At 41.4% G+C, this 20,326-nt stretch overlaps 1 protein-coding gene across 1 annotated transcript; it reads left to right on the forward strand.

The window, feature by feature from the left end:
* The first annotated feature begins 782 nt into the window (after window positions 1-782).
* Window positions 783-2,040, forward strand: LOC138897261 (uncharacterized). The gene is made up of 3 exons (XM_070183223.1): window positions 783-1,235; window positions 1,449-1,942; window positions 2,037-2,040. Exons 1-3 carry the CDS (start codon window positions 783-785, stop codon window positions 2,038-2,040), a joined length of 951 nt encoding a protein of 316 aa, XP_070039324.1.
* Window positions 2,041-20,326: the final 18,286 nt, after the last annotated feature.

The raw sequence follows: 20,326 nt of genomic DNA on the forward strand, positions 1-20,326 counted from the left end.
GTCATTCAACTACACAAGGAACTACATGATCATGGACAAGCTATCACAGAGTTAACAACCACAATGAACCAATTGGCCAAAGCTCAGCTGCAACAAGTTCAAGGGCCGAAACAAGTGAATGCTATGGAATGTGTACATATGATGATGAACAAGAGGCGACAAAAAGGTCAACAAGGGAAAAGCCTTCCGGAAAAATTCATGCAAGATGATAGTGGGTATGACCAATGTGATTCATATAATGAGCAAGAAGAAGAAGTGCAATACGTCAACAATTATCAAGGTCAAAGAAACAATGCTCAAAATCAACAACAATGGAGATCACAAGGAAATCAAGGAAATTGGAACAACCAAGGCCACCAAAGAAATTGGAGTGGTGGCAACAACAATCACGGCAATTGGGGAAATAACAATAATCAAGGAAATTGGGATGACAACAATCAAAGTTATTGGGGATGTAATCAAGGAGGGTGGAATAACAACAACAATCGGGGGTCGAGTTTTCAAAGGCCCCCGATGTTCCAACAACCGAGCAATCCACCTGCCTATCATTCTCAAGGCACGAGATCTTCTAACAATGAGATGGGATGGATTGAAAATATGTTCAAACGAATGATGGAGAAAAATGCCGACTTCGATGCTCAATTAGCTCCCACAACACTTCAATCCGCAATTTGGAGGTTCAACTTGGCCAAATCTCACAAGCATTGAACACTCATCCTAAGGGGGCACTACCAAGAGATACGGTGGTGAACCCAAAGGGTGGGAATAATACAGGACATGCTATGGCCGTGACTACGAGAAGTGGAAAATATGGAGATACAACCACCTCAAATCAAAGAAGCATTATAGATGATGATGTTGTGGTTCAAGAAGATGAGATTCCAAGCAATGTGGTTCAAGCTAATGACGAAGTAAGAAATGATATTGATGAAAATGTGGAGGAGACGCAAGAAGAGGTGAACCCGTCTAGGGAGCGCGTGATTGACATACCAGAACCGGTAGTGCCAAAGGCTAAGGAACCAATGCCAAGGCCTCCTCCTCCATACCCTCAAAGGCTTTCAAAGATAAATTGTGAGAACCAATTCAAAATATTTATTGACATGATGAAGAGTTTGTCTATCAATGTACCATTGGTTGAGGAGTTGGAACAAATGCTGGGTTATGCAAACTTCATAAAGGACTTGGTCACCAAGAAGAGGTCAATGAATTGTGAAACTATCAAGATGACACATCAAGTGAGTGCTATTGTGCACTCAATGGCTCTAAAATTGGAAGATCCGGGTGCTTTCACAATCCCTTGCACTATTGGGAGCGCTGACTTTGCCAAAGCTTTATGTGATTTGGGGGCAAGTATCAACTTGATTCCCTACTTTGTGTTCAAAACTTTGGGAATTGGGCAACCAAGACCCACATCTATGAGGTTGCAAATGGCGAATCGGACTATGAAGATGCCATTGGGAATTATTAATGGTGTGTTAGTCCGTGTTGATAAGTTCATTCTTCCAGCGGACTTTGTGATCCTTGATTGTGAAGTTGACTACGAGGTGCCTATTATCTTGGGTAGACCTTTCCTTGCTACGGGGAAGGCTCTTGTTGATATGGAAGCCGGTGAGATCACTTTCCGGGTGGGTGACGAAAAGGTGGTTTTCCATGTGTGCAAATCGATGAGGCAAACAAATAGCAACAAAGTTTGTTCATTCGTGGATTTAGTGACCGAAGTAATTGTTGATGATGCTAGTGCCACAATGAATGTTGAGGATAATTTGGAAGCCGTATTGCTTAACCTTGATGATGAGGAGGAGAAAGAAGGCTATGTGGAGTGTGTGAATGCATTGCAAGGGATGGGGTCGTACACTTATGAGCCACGCAAGCTATCTTTGGATGTTGAAAATCGGAAGACTCCTCCAACAAAGCCCTCAATCGAGGAGCCTCCCACTTTGAGGTTAAAGCCATTGCCTCCGCATCTCAGGTATGAATTCCTTGGCCCTTCTTCTACTTTACCGATTATCCTTTCTTCTTGTTTGACTAACATGCAGGTAGAGTCCACATTGGAGGTGCTACAAAGGAGAAAAAGAGCAATCGGATGGACCTTCGCGGATATTCGGGGCATAAGCCCCGCCTTTTGTATGCACAAGATTATATTGGAGGAGGGTGCCAAACCCTCCGTTGAACATCAAAGGAGGCTAAATGAAGCAATGCAAGAGGTGGCCGGGAGATCATTTTCCGCTTCCCTTTCTTGATCAAATGTTGGATAGGTTGGCCGGACGTGCTTTTTATTGCTTCCTAGATGGATACTCCGGCTACAATCAGATTCTTATTGCTCCTGAGGACCAAGAGAAGACCACTTTCACTTGTCCATATGGTACCTTTGCATTCTCGAGGATGCCATTTGGGTTATGTAATGCACCGACAACTTTTCAATGGTGTATGATGGCTATCTTCACCGATATGGTGGAAGATATTCTTGAGGTCTTCATGGATGATTTCTCCGTCGTTGGGAATTCTTTTGATGATTGGTTGAACAAATTCGACAAGGTATTGGCAAGATGTGAGGAAACTAACTTGGTTTTGAATTAGGAGAAATGTCACTTCATGGTCGAGGAAGGCATTTTCCTCGGTCACAAGATTTCAAAGTATGGTATTGAGGTTGATAAAGCCAAAATTGAAGCCCTCCCCTACATCCGTTAAGGGAGTGAGGAGCTTCTTGGGTCATGCAGGGTTCTATCGCCGATTCATCAAAGATTTTTCCAAAGTGGTGAACCCTTTGTGTAAACGTTTGGAGAAGGATGCCAAGTTCCATTTCAATGAAGATTGCATGAAGGCATTCGAGTTGCTTAAGTTCAAGTTGACTGTTACTCCTATTATTACCGCACCAGATTGGAGCTTGCCTTTTGAGCTCATGTGTGACGCAAGTGATGTGGCAGTTGGAGCAGTGTTGGGGCAACGTATCAACAAAATCTTCCATCCGGTCTATTATGCAAGCAAGATCATGAATGATGCCCAAGTCAACTACACAGTTACCAAAAAAGAGCTCATTGCTATTGTCTTTGCTATGGCAAAGTTTTGCCCGTACATGATGGGTATAAAGGTGATTGTTCACACCGACCACGCGGTGCTTCGGTATTTGATGAGCAAGAAAGATTATAAGGCAAGGTTGATACGGTGGATGCTTCTACTACAAGAGTTTGATCTAGAGATTCAAGACCGCAAGGGTAGCGAGAATCAAGTGGCAGACCAATTATCCCGATTGGAGGAGGAGGGGAGGACACATGACGGCCTTGAGATCAATGATTCATTTCCCGACGAGCAACTCCTAGCCGTTTTAATGACCGGGATGCCATGGTTCGCTGACTTAGCAAACTATCTTGTGAGTGGCATTGTAACGAATGAGTTCTCTTCAAACCAAAGGAAGAAGCTCTAATGGGATTACCTTGACTATTATTGGGATGAGCCGTATATTTTCCGAATATGTACCGATGGTGTGATCTAACGATGTGTGCCGTAGGAAGAACAAATGGGTATTCTTGAGGCTTGCCACTCTTCACCGTATGGTGGTCACCATGGTGGAGCAAGAACGGCGGCAAAAGTTTTAAGTTGTGGATTTTATTGGCCTACTCTCTACAAGGATGCTAGTGAGCTTGTCAAGCGGTGTGATGAATGCCAAAGGGCCGGTGGGATCTCAAAGAAGAATGAAATGCCTCTCACCACCATTTTGGAGATATATATTTTCGATGTGTGGGATATTGATTTTATGGGTCTCTTTGTTAGCTCTTGTGGGAACACTTACATTCTAGTTGCGGTGGATTATGTATCTAAATGGGTTGGGGCCATTGCTTTGCCCAACAATGAAGCAAGGAGTGTGGTGGCATTCTTGAAAAAGAACATCTTCACTAGGTTTGGTACCCCAAGAGCCATTATTAGTGATGGGGGTTCATATTTTTGCAACAAGGCTTTTGATAACTTACTCACAAAGTATGGTGTCACTCACAAAGTATCAACCCCCTACCATCCTCAATCAAGCAGACAAGTTGAAGTCTCCAACCGAGAGATAAAGAGTATTTTGTCAAAGACAGTCAATGCCAATCGGGCGGATTTGTCAAGAAAACTTGATGATGCTCTTTGGGCTTATAGAACGGCCTACAAAACACCGATCGGGATGTCTCCATACCGTTTAGTGTTTGGGAAGGCATGCCATCTTCCGGTAGAACTTGAGCATAAGGCCATTTGGGCTTTGAAGAAGTTGAACCTTGAATGGGATGTCGCGGAAAATCTAAGGATGTCACAATTGAATGAGCTTGATGAATTCCGGTATCATTCCTACACAAGCTCGTCTCTTTACAAGGAGAAGATGAAGTACCTACATGATAAGTACATCCACAACAAGGAATTTAAAGAGGGTGATCTTGTGCTATTGTTCAATTCCCGGTTACGGATGTTTCCGGGCAAGTTGAAGTCAAAATGGAGTGGCCCCTTTGAAGTGGTAAATGTAACCCCCTTTGGTGCATTAGACTTGAAGAGCAAGAATGATGAAGTGTTTAGAGTCAATGGTCACCGGGTGAAACATTATCTTGGCAAGGTTGATGATGGCCACATTGTGGTGGTTCTTCATTTCAAATGATTGGTAATCTACGCTGTGCCGCGACGTTAAATCAGGCGCTTCTTGGGAGGCAACCCATGTATTTTTTTCTTTTTCTTGTTTTTCTACTTTTTTAGATAGCTTTGTTTTGTGCTAACTAGTTTTGAAGTGTATACAGGAATGAGTGTTGCAGGGACTGTGCAAGAAATATTGGCTAAGTGTCACAAAAGTGCGGACCACACAGAAATTATGCGGACCGCACAATCACTCTGCGGCAGCACAATTCTGTGTGCGGTCGCACAACTGGAAGATCAAAAATGCATGGTCTCTGAAGTTTGGCCTGTCAAATTTCCTTAACAATTTGCGGCCGCACACAAAATTATGTGGTCCGCACAAATTTTGTGGCCGCACTCACTTTTGTGCGGACCGCAAAAATTCTTCCAAGGTACAAGTAAGGAGTGCAGACCACACTCAAAATTGTGCGGCCGCACTCAGGTAAGTTCTGGGGCCGACGGGTCAACCTATAAATAGGGCTTTTCATAACTTTTCACACTTTACACTCTCTGAAATCTCAAGCCCTAAGCAAGCATAGTGCATATAGCTCTAATTCTTCTCTCATTTCATCAAGTTAGATTCTCACCTGCATCATTCACTACTGGTATGTTCAATCCATGTTAGATTTTTGTTCTTTCTTCTTAATTTGTGTTCTTGTTTTCTTTGATTAGTTTAGTTATTTTTAGGCCTATAAATGTCACATGTGCTTAATATGTGCTTCAAAATCATGTGGGTAGCTTCGTATGTGTTAATTAGGGACTGGCTAGACCACTAAACTTGTCAATTTGTGCAAACCATGTCTAAATTGTGAAATATTGCAAGAACCCTAGTTTACTGCCCGTGAAATTCAAATTGTGCGGCCGCAGACATTTTTGTGTGGTCCGCAGTCCTTTAACTTAAGGCTTCTGTGTGCTTGAATTGTGCGGACCACACTAAACAATATGCGGTCCACAGTGAAATTGTGCGGTCCGTAGCAAAATTGTTCGGTCCGCACTGATGAATGATCAGAGAACCCAGTATTCTGAACCTGGGGCTGTGCGGCCGCACTCTAAATTGTGCGGTCCACACTTTTGGTTGTGCGGCCGCACTCACTTTTGTGCGGTCCGCACTTGGCAGTCTACGACCGCACTCATTTTTGTGCGGTCCGCAATGCGTCTTCTGTTTCTCCACAACTGGCCTACAACTGTCATGCATATATCTATGTCCTATGAACTTGAACTCTAACTGATTCTTATTGTTATGAATTGCAAATGATGGTTAGATCACGTGGTAGAGGAGATATATCAAAAGAGAGGGCAGAACCCTCCCGAGGACGACGCAAGAGTAACCTACCACTTGCCATTCAGAGGACCATAGGCAAGAAACCAACCTCCAACAGAGTTCCTAAACCCTCCGAGACCAGTGAGTATCTCCCATCTGGGGAAGCTTCTGAGGGTAACTTCGTGCAAGCACAGCCGGAAGCCCAATCACAACAAGTTACGAGTAGATTCTACTTGGTATATGAGTCATCTTTTGTTGCTAGTTCTTCTGAAGGTTCGGAAGAGGGTAGCCCAGATTCTGAGCCCTCTTCCTCACATGCCCCGGCTGCACCAATAAATGTTGTTGATGATGATGATGATGGTAAAGGGGGTGATGCTACAGTGGGGGGTTTAGAGAGGTTGAGGAGAAGGGAGATGTGGGAAGACAGATTTGTCAGCTTGACTGCCTTCAATAGATTTAGAGAGTGGTGGCTCCAGAGATCGCTCACTCTTGAGCGACAATTCTTGATGAAGGATTTGGACAAGCACAAACTAAATGTCCTCAGACAGTTCCAAGAGAGAAAATGATGGAAATGGTTCACCCAAAGCATCCTCGATGCAAATGAGCACTTGGTTAAAGAATGTTTTGCCAATGTGGCTCACATTAAGAAGGGTACCAAGGTGACATAAGTGCGAAATCTAAAAATCCGATTTGACTCATGTGCCATGAAGTCTTATATGGGATTTGAAGAAGTGGAGGCAGTCCAATACTTGAAAACGCTGGCTATGGGTGATGTAGTTCACCCGTTGCTAGCTAAGATTTTGGCTATTCGAGGATCAGCACCTCCGTGGCTTACAGTAGGGGTTCCCATAGTTCGGGCCACTCTAAATTTTGAAGCAAAAGGGTGGCAAACATTTGTGTGCAGCCGCATTGATCTATGCCTAAATGAGAACAACCTCCTACTTCCCCGTGCAGTCCTGGTGGCTTCGATTATGGCTGGGTATCCGATTAATGTTGGTGCCATCATGTCCACCAACATCACATTAGCTGTCCAGAAAGATGAGAGATCATACCCGTACCCGAACTTCCTCACAAAATACTTCAAAGATCAAAAGGTGCAGCCGAGGCAATATGATACAGAAGTAAAGGCCAATAAGCCTTTCTCATGGTACCAGCTGAGGCCATATGCAGGGTGCTGACAACCCGAAGTTCAAGGGTAAGGCAACTACCTCCGCTGGCCAGTATGAGGGGCCAACAGTAGTAGTTACTGATTCAGCTGCTGAGCCTTCCACAGTAGCCAGTCCTTCTACCGGGACAACAGCCATGCCACCACTATCGTCTTCTAGACTACCAGCTTAATTATTAGTGCCATTATCAGTGCCAACTTTATCCACTTATCCACAGTCTGTGCTGCGAGTCTCCCATACATTGGCGAGTCTCAACAACTGGATGCAGGCATCTACTTCGAAGCTGTCTGACATATCCAGTGTTGTTGCAGCATAGTCAGCAGCCCCAACAGCACCACAGGTACCTCCGTTAGTGGAGGAAACATTGAAGAAGATTTTAAACAACTAGAAGACTATTATGGAGACTCTAGTGGCGCATGAGGAGGTCATTGAGGAGTTGGGAAAGCAAACAAAGAAGATGCAAAAGTCTCAAGCATCGAAGAGGTCAGTGGACAAGTTAAGAAAAATGGTTCCCAAAATTGCATCTGCCAAAGATCTACCACTGGACTTACTTATGGAGGGAGCACCTTTAGACCCAGTAGCACAGGCAGCACCAGCAGTACCAGAGGCATCACATATAGCAGTCGGCTAGTCTGAGGAGCCGGTTGCGACTGCCCATACCGCTGAGGAGATGATCCAGATGCTCAGCAACCCTGTTGTCCCTCAGCCAGGTGATGATGAGATACAACTAGAAGATACAGAGGGTGCTGCGGATCCCATGCAGACTAAGACCACATAAGGATTTCTCTTAACTCTCTAACCTTCCCTGTTCTTATTTTTGTTAAGCATTGGGGACAATGCTTATTTTTGTTTTCTCGGGGGAAGGGGTGGTGGTAGTGGTGGTGGTGGTCTATTTTGATTGATTGGCATTGACATGTGGCCTGTAATAACTCTTATACTATTTTTTTCCTTTATCTTTATTTTCTCTTTGGTATATATATATTCTCCCTCTTCATTTTATGCATATATTCAGTTTCCCTTATGTATATATTCATTTTACTTCGGTTTGTATATTCATTTATCTTGCTTTCCGTAGTTTATTTTATAGCTTCTTTACTTTGTCTATCTTAGTAGTATAACTTCTTATTTACTTTAGTAGTTTCTTTTTGATTTGTTAGCTTCTTTTTACGTTTGAGCGATCAATAAGCCTTAAGTTTTCTTAATGCCACGGTTATTTCCAAAGGTGGATTTTGTGTGAACTAGGTGGCTCTTCCTAGCGATGGATGGCGTGACAACCTTCTTAAGGGATTGAGTTTGTTTTCATTTATGTTTAGGCAAATATAGTAGTAATGAATAAAAGGGTCTCAAGCATGCTTCACTTGGTACCAACACATTTACCTCCGACCTTATGGTTAAAAACAAAGTTGTTGGCATAAATTAGCTCTAGTTGTGCCTTTTGACTCTTGTGTTAACTTAAACAGTAATCGAGTGATTCAATCGAGCCATTTGTGATTCTCAATCTTAACCAGGGTTGTTGTGGGCCCTCGACTCCGTTCTCTTTAGCAATCCAGCAGCTTGAAAGGTGAGGTATTGAATTGCAAGTCCAAGTTCCGATGCTAATAGTCTAGAACTTGCCCCCAATGTTTTTCTAGGCAAAATTATAAGTGTAGCTTGGCTTAAGAAATGATTGTAGGCTCTCCTTGATCCAATTTGAAGTTTGAAATCTTCCATAGCCTACCATAACCTACCAATATGATATCCCTAGTTAACCCATTTAAGCCTAAGTTTTTTTTCTTTCAATAACCACGTTAGAAGCCTTTATCCGTTTTGTAATGACCCTCTCTTGGCACCCAATCTTCCCTTAGAATTCTTGAGAAACAATTGGCAAAAATATAAGTTTGGGGGAGAGACGAGGAGTTTGAAAGTGATAAAAGGTACAAAGAAGAGAAAGAAAGGAAGAAAAGGGAAGGCAGAGAAAAAAAAGAAAGAATAAAAATAAAAATGCCAAACAGAAAGTGAATAAGGTAGAAAGTTGAAGGGATTCAAAGAAAACAATGATGAAAGGCATGGAGTAAATATAAAAGGAGAAAAATGAATGTCATGACCAAGAAAGAGAGACGTTACGTCTCTCTAGTTCCCCCGAGGAAAAAGGAATTGACTCAAAGAGTCGACAAAGTATGAGAAAATGGAGTGCTTAAGGAAAGATGAAACCATTCTATTCCAACAAGTCCTACCTTAGTCCAAAAGCCTTCATTACATCCCGCAAAAGCCCTACATGATTTCAAGATGAGTGAGCTTACATTAGTGGTGATTTACATAAGGGGCAAGCTTATGGTACCTAGAGCCGGACTTGTAACATTCTTTTAAGAGAGATGAGCAAACTTTTCATAATCCTTGCATTGAGTGCTACATTCTAAAGTGAGGTATGCTGATGGAGAGTAGAGGAGGAGGAGTTTGGGATCCACAATGACCTACATGAAAGAGCGAGCTTCGTTGATGAATAAAGTCAACTCTTGATGCTCTAGTGTCATATTAGAACTATTGTACTCAAAAAGTCAAATCATTGCATTGTTGATAATTCATACGTATTATGGGTAATTGTTGGTCCCAATTGATGTGTGATTGATTCACCTTAGGCCAGCTGAAATATTCCTTTTTTTTAGTGGAGGTGGGAATTGCCTTAATTGCTTGAGGATAAGCAAACGCTTAAATTTGGGGGAATTGATAAGTAGGGATTTTGACCGCTTATTTGATCTCTTTTACTTGCGTTTTAGCTCAAAAATGCTCAAAGGTATTCCCGAGAACTAATAAAATGTGCTTTCGTACAAGAATATTGGGAGGCGACCAAAGAAGTCAAAATCAACTCATAAAGGAGTCAAAAATAGACAAGGACAAAAACAAGGCAAAAGGCCCATAGTGCGGACCGCACAATACTACGTGCAGTTGCAGAAAAATGAAACATCACTGTTAGATGTCCTTCAAAGTATGCGGACCGCACCATAATTGTGCGGCCGCACTCATAATTGTGTGGTCCGTAGAAGAGAAGAATAAGATAGCCATGTTCCAGTCCAAGTTCAAGTGTGCGGCCGTACTCAGAATTGTTCGGTCCGCACAATCAAATGAAGTGCGGCTGCACCCCACTTTTATGCGACCGCAGAAGGCCCAGTTGACCAATCAAGCTCAGAGTGCGGACCGCACACAGAATTGTGCGGCCGCACAACCTCCGCATGGGATTTTTGTCAAATATTTTCAACTTAGTATAAATAGAACTTTTTGTCATTTTTAGGAAAAGTTTTATTTCTGGGAGAGCACCTGAGCCGTTTTTCTTTACTGTTTTGAGTAATATTGTACTAGATTAGCTTCTAAACATTAGATTTATTTTTTCTAATCAATTATTATGCATTCTATCTTAATTTCTTCTTGTATTTCTTCATTTTTCATGTGTAGCTAAATTTTTAGCTAGGGTTGTGGCACAACCCTAGTGTGGGTACTTAATGGTTGTTTGATTTAGGAATTGTTTGTGATCGGGTTAGTGATATTTAGCCTAGTTCTTGCTTGAATTCAAGAATTAATGATTGCAAACATTGATTCATGCCTAATTGACTTAGTCTCTACTTCAAAAAGAGAGACTAAGTCTAGGAAAACTTGGCTAACAAGAAATTGGGATGAACTCAAGAAATTGATAGCCCCAATTAAAGCACTGAATCTATAGATAGTAAGACCCGACTTGAGCATTTATCACTTTTTTGTGCAATAATCATTTGGACTTGAGAAAGCCAAATTGGGCAAAATCACTCAAACTATCGTGAGGTATAGAGTGGTTAATTGCGTGTGATTGCTATATTACAACCCCGACCAATCAAACTAGCCCTAGAGTTTACAATCCATTAGGTAACCACCTAGGTGGAAGTCACGACTCTAGATCTTTTATCATTTGGAAAACAACCAAAACAAAAAATATTGTCTTCTAGTTTTATAATTGCAATCAATAGTTTAAAGTATAAGTAGAAACAACAAACAAGAATGTGAAAGTGTAATCTAAGGCATATCGTACAATTACACTAAATATATACCTAATCCCAATTCTAACTCCCTGAGGATTCGACCTCAACTTGCCTTGGGTTTTATTATTGCTTCGACCCCCTCACTACCTATATTTGTGGTATGAGTTTGGGCGACATCAAGGTGCCTCATTACCTTTGAGATCTTCTTCACCACCGAACTCACACGACTCTTCAGATGCCTCGGAATCCTCCTCGGGAAAATCTAGCCTCCGAGCATTGGTTTCTCATGTCTTGGCATTCTCGATTTCGGTCAATATGTCAAAATTCTGAGCATGGACTCCCACGAGTGTCTCCCTTCGGGATTCCCACCTTGCATGCTTCACTATATATTTTGCCTGCTCCTGGATAGCCTCGACATCAACTTTGAACTTGGCCACCTTTTTATCAGCTTCGTTCCGGGCCGTAATAACTTCTGACTTGGCATTCTTGAGCTCCTTGGCTAGATTCTCTTGACTAGAAACAGTAGAGCTGCCCGAGGCTGAATCTCGGTTGAAGCCAACTGTGTTTGGGAAGTCTCTTTCTCCGAGGCTAGGCGATCCATATTCTTCTTCCACTCTCTGGTCTCGGCTTTGACCGCATGCACCTCCCCTCGGAGTTGCTCGATCACGTCGAGTTTGATCAGAACCTGCGGGCACAGATCATTAGCTATTATATTTGACTCATCATCACTAACTTCAAAAACTCTTCTTACATGTTCGACCAGGTCAGTATGTTCCCTACGAGCCGCTTCAAGCTAAGCTTGGGATTTTTCGCTAAGGTGCTTGTAAGTATCCCTCTTTTCAGCAAGCTCCCGGGCCTCGGCCTCGAAACATTTTGACTCCTCCCGGTATCGAAGAAAAGCCTCGTGATGAAGCACTGAGGCCTAAACGTTATGATTATTCATAATTAAAGCTAAGAACATAATGAAGGTACATTCGAAATTACCTGATTCAGCGCCTGTTGAGATTCGTTAAATAGGTAGGGCGCCTCTACCTTGTTCATTTTGGTTTGATCCTCTTCGTTCACAAAGCACCGAAGGTAACTGGCAATCCCCACCGGGGTATAAAGAACCCGAGCATCCTCCGGGATAGACATATAAATTTCCCGTCTCCGAGTAGGGTTAACACTCAGAGCTGGGAACTGGTTCACTAATCGTGGGCTTGAAGAAGGCCCACCGGATTCCGGGGATGGTGTCTTTTTTTGTACCGGTAAGTAACATCCTCTGAGACAGTAGAATCCAGGCCATCGAAGAAATGGTAAAGAGAATATACTGCTCCTTGTCCCCCCTCGCCGAGGTTACCTTTCAGTGTCTGAGCCTCGTTTATCATTAAATCAATAAACGAAGGTGACCTAGAGAGGTCGATCACCCCAAGCGCCTCCTTAGGCATATTATCTACTGACCGGGAAGTACCGACCAAATTCCCTTTGTCAGCTTCCCCAGCTCAGAGCGAAACGGTCTTGACCCTCCCTGGTTCAGAGGTTTCGGCCGCTACTTCTTCTACGACCTCCCTGACTTGAGGCAGTTCAAAACCACTTCTCACACGGGCCACCAAATTGGAATCTTCTTCTTCTTATTCGGACTCATCCCTCAACCAATGGAGTGAGTCCGATGTAAGCTCTCGGGCACTAGCGTCTTTGGTTTTACGCACCAGTCGCTTCCTCGATTTGTTCTTTTCTTGGTCTGAGTGACTCAAAGCTTCTCTTTTCTTATTCTCTTTGTCCTATTTTGAAGCAGGGGGATCGACGTATATAATATCATCAACTAATGAAAGCCTCATTTCTACGTCCTTTGGTAAACCTTCAAAATAAAAATATAACGGATCAGAAACCGATAATGAGAACATAAGATCAGATATATTATTAAGGAAAAACCTATTACCATGATTACGGGCCTCCTATCGGCCCTTCGAAAGCTCGCGCCATAAGCACTCGGAGTAAGGTCTCTGTGTCGCAATGCCCTCGACCCACTCTTTAAGTTCAAGAATGGGGTTTGGTATTTGGGCGATAACTGCATCACATAACATCGATGAGAAACCAACGGAATGAACGACAATAAAAGAAATATCAAAGGCAAAGCTAAACTTAAGTTTCATGTTCTATTTCTCAAGAAATGACATGTCCGCAGTCGGGATTAAGTCCGAGGTCCTCACTTGTACAAATTGACCAAACCAGCCCCAGTCCCGATCCTCGTCGATACTCGAGAACAAGGTCTTGGTGGCTCAGCGTGCAAGCTTAATTAATCCTCCTCGGTAAAGTCAAGGGCTGTAAAGGCGCATGATATGGTCGATAGTGAATAGACATCCCTCGACCTTGCTCACAAAGAATCGAAGCAGAATAACGATCCTCCAAAATGAAGGATGTATCTGCCCGAGCGTCACATCATACCTTTTGCAAAAGGCTATGATAATCATGTCTAGAGGACACAACGTGAAATGGTAAGTGTAAACACTTAAGAAACCCTCCACGCAGGTGGTGATTGATTCTTTAGGGGTAGGAACCACTACGAGTTTGTCTACCTAGTTGTAGTACTTTTTAACTTTATCGAGGATGCTGTCTGTAATCGTACATATGTACTTCGAGATTGGTTCGCATCGACCCGGTACCATGGGCGTATTCTCAACCATAAAGTCAACCACAGTTGGGCACCCAGTAGGGATGTATGATTTCAGAGGGTGTTCCTCAGTAGCAGCATGAGAAACATTTTCAGAAAGTTTTAAAGAAGAAGGTGCTTCTTTTTGAGGAACAAACTTTGAAGTCTTTGCCATTTTTTTTATAAAAAATGAAAGAAATTGTTGGTAAGGGAAGCTTTGAGGTTAACAGTTAGAAAACCAGAAGATGAAGAAGGTGAAATTTTCTTAGAACACAAGAAGAATTTGAGTGTAAAAGTTATAATAGATAGATTAAAAGGGTATTTATAGGTTTCTCAAGCAACGATTCACCTCCCGAGGTAGCCGACCATCAACTAACACAAAATTAATGTCTCGAAGACTGGACTGATGGGATGTTTCCACTATTCTTATCACCTGCGTCATGTATCCATCGTCATGATTTATCGAAGTGAGGACCGAGGGTTCATATTGTTTTTCATCGCTTACTCTCGAAAGAATGAGGGGACTATCTGTATACGGGTAGAACCGAGCTCGATGCTTGATCGAGCATCTTGATCGATTGACCAAGCTCGGCACATCTGTAAGAGATCGAAGTTACAGATGAAACCGAGCTCGATATCGAGGTTCGAAGTTCGACAAGACCATCAGATTTGCTCTCAAGTTTATCGAAGGCACGACCGATCCTGCTTCTAACGGCCTTGGGGAGAAGCTTTGCCAGCTCAACCGGAAAGGATCCGTGATTCTCGCCATTAACCAATTACTGTGGCGGAAATCACGAGATTAAGTCAAAAAAGGAGCCAACGGTCTCCATAATTCCTTATAAAATAATGTCTTAAATGTTTCATCTCCCTGGATATATAAAAGGAACAGAGTAATTCATTAGGCACATTGTAATATACTTAAAAGAACGACATACTATTTTTTCCAGCCTTTCTTATATTGTTTTGGCTTCAATTATATTCTGGCTCCTATAATATCACTCCTAAATTCAAAGGAAGTTAACCTTGCGAGGCTTAAGTTGTTCAATCTGCATGGTTTGCATTTATTTTTCTACTTATTCTTCCATATTAAATCTGATTTCTAACTTTGTATCAAATTAGATCACACATCCTTAAAACCGCGTATAAATTCAATTGTTATCTGATTTTGGGGGTGAACATGTGTGTTATTCTATAATTTTTCAAATAATGAACAAATGGATAAAAGTAATTAACGAAAAATTATAATGTTATTGTATTGTGTATCAGAAAAAACATTAAACGTCTTAAGGGGACCAATTTAACAAAGCACTTGGAATTTGGATATATAAATTTTAGTATTTGTTACCTCTTGAAGGAAAGTTATTACTACGAAGTTGAGTAGATTTTACTATTTCTTTTTGCAGGCCACCCACGTCCCTCCCAACACTTTCCAGATTCAGATCAAGTAAATTCAAAGCTATTGGAGGAAGTCATTGTGAGATCAAAATCAGTGTGTTCACCTACCAAATACCATTTTCTTCACTATATAGTTTCTGTTCAAGTTTGGTTTGAATTAGAATGAGAGAAAATAGAATGAATCGTAGGTTTCGGAGAAGGAAAATCTTGGGCAAGGTCGGTCTGTAAGGTGGTGGAGATGGTAAATCTTTTAGAGATAGCCATGGAATTGTGGTGAAGGTGGTGACGATGAGAAGAAAAATGGGAAGGAAAAGAGAAGCCTCACCTGTAGTTGTTTAAGGTATCATCATTATATGTTAACAACGATTAAATATAGGCAGAATAGGTAAAGACCCCTGAACTTGATACTTTTTAATGAGGTACAATTTAACTATAAGTGATTTTAATTACTCCCTACGCTTATTTGTTCGGACGTTATTACCCCTTAACCTGCCACATGGCAGTGAAAGTTGTTTCAAATGACCGAGGAGGTGCTTGGTTACCTTTAAATCTGGAAAGTGTTTTCTGTAGGGAAAATTTTTCCGGCAAAATAGGACTCTCTTATTCAATTTTAGTTGTTTCAATCGACACTTAGACATTGTTGTCAAGATTTAATACCCACACATATTATTCTCATATCCTATCCTACATCTTGTACAATTACCATTTGTTGGATGATTCTATTCCCACATCCCATCCAGAAAATGATTTCCTAAGTAACACTTGGTTAACTAAAGTTGTGCCCATCAACAAATTTGTATGGTCTACCTTCATGTCTTTAATCGCTGGTAGACTAATAGCTGCAAATGTTAAGTATTGTATATGCATGGAAGTACCAAATAACCTTTGGAATTTAAAAAAGAAAAGAAAGAAATCAGGATATGCACGGCCGAAGAGGAGAGCTAAGATAGCCCGAAATTTGGAAGATATTGGTATTTCGGTTCGGTATTCAGGAGAAAGCATAGTAGGTGCAACAGAAAGCTCCTTTGAAGTTTGCTAAATTCCACCTTTAGAAATAACTCATAAAGTCCTGTAGAGCATGGTCGCTCATTGTTCTTTTTAGGAGAACTTGTTTTTATTTTCTGACCACGTAAAATTCAAGATTGGGGTAATGTGTCATTGGGGGTATATAGGCATGCCGGAATACCATTATAGATAGGAAAAAATGGTTTTCTGGTTGTTGAGATTACTGCTCCTTTCAATTTATTGAAGACAAGTTTGTATCAGTGTCTGAGTTCAAATGGGTTTTGACATGCTTTGATGGTACTGATCTTCGAAAGATCATCTATTGATTGACAACATAAAGTATTGGATTTATGGTGCCTCTAGGGTTTCGGTTAAATGGTAAGAGCACAACAACAAGGCATTTCTAATCAAGACTTTATGTATACATATAAGCAAATAAGAGTCTTAAGCACATTGAGCTTTCCTCCACAATTTGGCATGATAACTTGCAATTGAAACATGATTGAAGTCATAATATTTCGATACATTGGTCACGTTAAAATACATCCTCGAAGGAGAACATAATATGATAGGAGCATTTGGCACACATCTTTAGTATATATCTTTCGACACAAGCTTATTCAGAATAGTCAAATTTATAAGAAATAACTCGGAACATGAGGAATAAAAGCTTGGCCCATCATACTTGAAACTTACGAAAACATCGTGGGATTCGATTCTAAGAGAGAAGTTTAGCCAACATACTTCGCTTGAGCTTTCCTTAAATAACTACAATGTTCCGAAAATCCTAGCGACTTCAATCTATCAGAGAGACAACAAAATCGGACCATAATTAAGAAGCGGTTCATGGGTTCAGCCCATTTAAGCATTTCATCAAACGTTATGTGTGAAAACTTAATTACGAGGCTTTTCTACAAGATTTCCTTCGCCCCACAACCTATGCAACACCAAGAGTTTACCCATAGTAGTTCAATGACCTCCCACCATCCTTATTGGTACTTGCATGCATCGATAACAACTCACATACCCAAGAATCACACTCCCCACCCAACTTCTGCCCAAACTCGAAGTTGGAGACTAGGATATGGAACCTTACCTCTTAGATGAAGACCTTGTTCTTTCCTTGTTGAATTTCAAGACTTGAGTAAGAATTTGATGAACAAAGGGGGTTGGAACTTCCTTCTCTCTCTTAGATACCCCCCTTTGTCTAAAAGAGCCATTTAAACCAGCCCAAATGACCCCCTAAGCCGTTTTATAAAAATGGGATCGGATAAAATTTTTCCAAACTTAAGCCTACAAAATCGGATCAGCGGTCGCAGACCGGACCACAAAACGAATATGCGGTCCGCAAAGGGGACCGCAAAAATGGTCCTAAAACTGGGCAGGCCTGGTCTGTTTTGCGGCCATTATGCAGCCCGCAGAACGGTTATGCGGTCGCATAATGCTCCGCGTAATCTCCCTTTGGAAATCTTCATGTTAGTTATGCGACGGATGTGTGGCCCGTGAAATGATTATGCGGCCGCATAATTGACTGCAGAATATCCTTCAAAATTTGGCTCAGGTCCTGTTGCATTCTGCCACCGATATGCGGTCCGCGAAGGGGTTCTGCGGTCGCTGATCACGTCCACAACACACCTCAATAAGAGATATGACACGGTCGTATGCAATAATAATTACCCAACTAGTAGTCGAGGTCGAATCCATTGGGAGTTATGATGGGAGTTAGGGGTATTTATTTGAAGCAAGCAAATGGATTATCTAGATTGCACTTCCACAACAAGGTTTTGGTTTCCTATTTCTACTATTAATCTAATGATTGCAAGATAAAGAAAATAGACTAGAGATAAATATTTTTAAGGTTTTTTTCTTTTCCAAATGGGTAAAAGGCCTAGGGTTGTGACCATAACCTAGGTGTTTGCCCAATGTGATAAAGACATTAATTCTTGTTTTGTTGATTGGGGTGTATTATATCTCTCAACTCTACATTACCCACTAAATACCTGTCGGTCAGAGAGTGGTTTTGCCCAATTTGGCTTTCTCAAGACCAAATGGGTATCACCCAAAATAGTTGATAAGAGCTCAAGTCAGTTTATTACTATCTCTAGGTTGAACCCTTTAATTGAGTTAATCAATCTCTTAATTGATCCAATTCCTTGTTAGCTAAGTTATCTTAGATTAGGTCCCCCTTTCTAGAGACTAAGTCAAATAGGCATAAACTAATGTTTGCAACCATTAATTCTACAATTAAAGAATGAACTAAGCTAAATAATCAACTTCCAATCATAAACATGCATTAATTAGATACCCATAAGGTTTACACACTAGGGTTGGGTCACAACCCTTGTAATAGTCTAGCTACTCATAATGAGATTTGAAGAAAATAAGGAAGAAAAGCTAATTAGGCTCATAATGGAAAATTAAAATGATTAAATCTAATGTAAATACACCAAAGTAATGTAAAACTTCCTAAAGTAGTAAATAAAAATGGCTACAGCAACTTCAGATGTTCAAAATTTGACCTAATTTTGTGAAACTCGTCTACTTATACAAGGCTAAAAACCTCTGACAAAAATCCCTCCCGGGAGGTTCTGCGGCCGCACAATTCTATGTGCGGTCCACAGATTTCTTCAGCTGGCAGGAAGTGGAGTTCTGCGGCCGCACATTTCAGAATTACGGCCGCGAGGCAGTCTTCTGCGGCCGCACAATTCTTGTGCGGTTTGCAATTCACAAAGGCTCATGGACTTGGTCTTTTTGCATACTCTCTGATATTTGACTCTTAGCCTAGTTCTGCGGCCGCATAATTCATTTGCGGTTTGCATATTGCTGAAAGCTCTGCTAGATTTTCCTTCTTGGTCTGCGACCGCAGATGGAATTCAGCGGTCCGCAATTTCTTCTGCGGCTACAGAATTCCTTCTGCGGACCGCACTTTTGTGCTTCTGCACCCTTTATTGCTTTGTACTTTAGAACACTCCTTTTTGAGTCGGATTTCATCTCGGGAGACCAAAATTCCAGCATTCCTGCAGTTTGCACAATTTCATTAGTTTCGGGAATACAATTCAATACTTTTGGACTAAAACAAAAGCTAAAAGATGCTAATAAGCAATCAAAATTCCCACTTATCAACTCCCCCAAACTTAAGTCTTTGCTTGTACTCAAGCAAATAAATTAGTTCCGACCTCCAAAAGTTAAGGGTCATTTCAGTGAGTCAAAGGTGAGCCATCCACACATCAGTTGGGACCAACAATTAACCACTCATGTATTATCAACAAGGCGACAAGTTAAACATTCATGCATATATAGTTCTAATGTGACATTTGAGCTTCAAGAATTGACTTTACTCATCAAGGTCTCTTGCTCTATCATGTAGGTCATGGTGGACTCAAAACTCTTCCTCCTCTACTTTTCATTTGCCTAGCTCACTTAAGAAATTTAGCACTCAATCCAAATATTTATGAAAGGTTCACTCATCTCTCTCAAGAGAATGTCACAAGTATGACTTCAAGTACCATAGGCTTGCCCATCATGTAGATCTCCACTAATGTAAGCTCACTCGGTTTGAAATCAAGTAGGACTTTTTTCGGGATGTAATGAAGGCTTTTGGGTTAGGGTAGGATACCGTATGGGTAAGTGGTTTCACCTTTCCTCAAGCACTCCATTTTTCATTTCTCGGGCTCACACTTTGCCAATTCTTAGAGGCAATTTCTTTTTATTGGAGATTAAAGACACTTAGCATCACTCTTTCTTGATCATTTCATTCTTTTTCTCCCCTTTTGATTTCTCTATGTTTGGGATCATTACCTCTCTTTGAATCCCTTCAACTCTTCCACTTATTCACTTTTTGCATTTTTCTTTTTTGTTCTTTTCTTTTCTTGCCTTTTCTTCTCATAATTTTTTTTGTGCCTTGATACCTTTTTCAAGTTCCTTGTCTCTCCCCCAAACTTAAGTTTTGAGCCATTTGTTTCACAAGAGTGTTAAGGAAAGCTTAGATGCCAAGAGAGGGTCACGACAAAATGGGTAAAGGCTTGTAACATGGTTATTACATGAGAAAGGCTAGAGGCTCAAAGGGGTTGACTAGGGATAATGATATTGGTTGGCAATACAAAACTCAAACGGGCCAAGGAGAACCTACAATCACTTCTCAAACCAAGCAAAACTTAGGATTTCACCTTGAAATACATTCAGGGCATGTTCTAGACCCTTCACACGGATACTTGGACTAGAAACAATTCATCTCACCCCTCACGCAATCGAATTGTTA

The sequence above is a fragment of the Nicotiana tomentosiformis genome, chromosome 8, assembly GCF_000390325.3.
Source record: "Nicotiana tomentosiformis chromosome 8, ASM39032v3, whole genome shotgun sequence".
NCBI classification, from domain to species: Eukaryota; Viridiplantae; Streptophyta; class Magnoliopsida; order Solanales; family Solanaceae; genus Nicotiana; species Nicotiana tomentosiformis.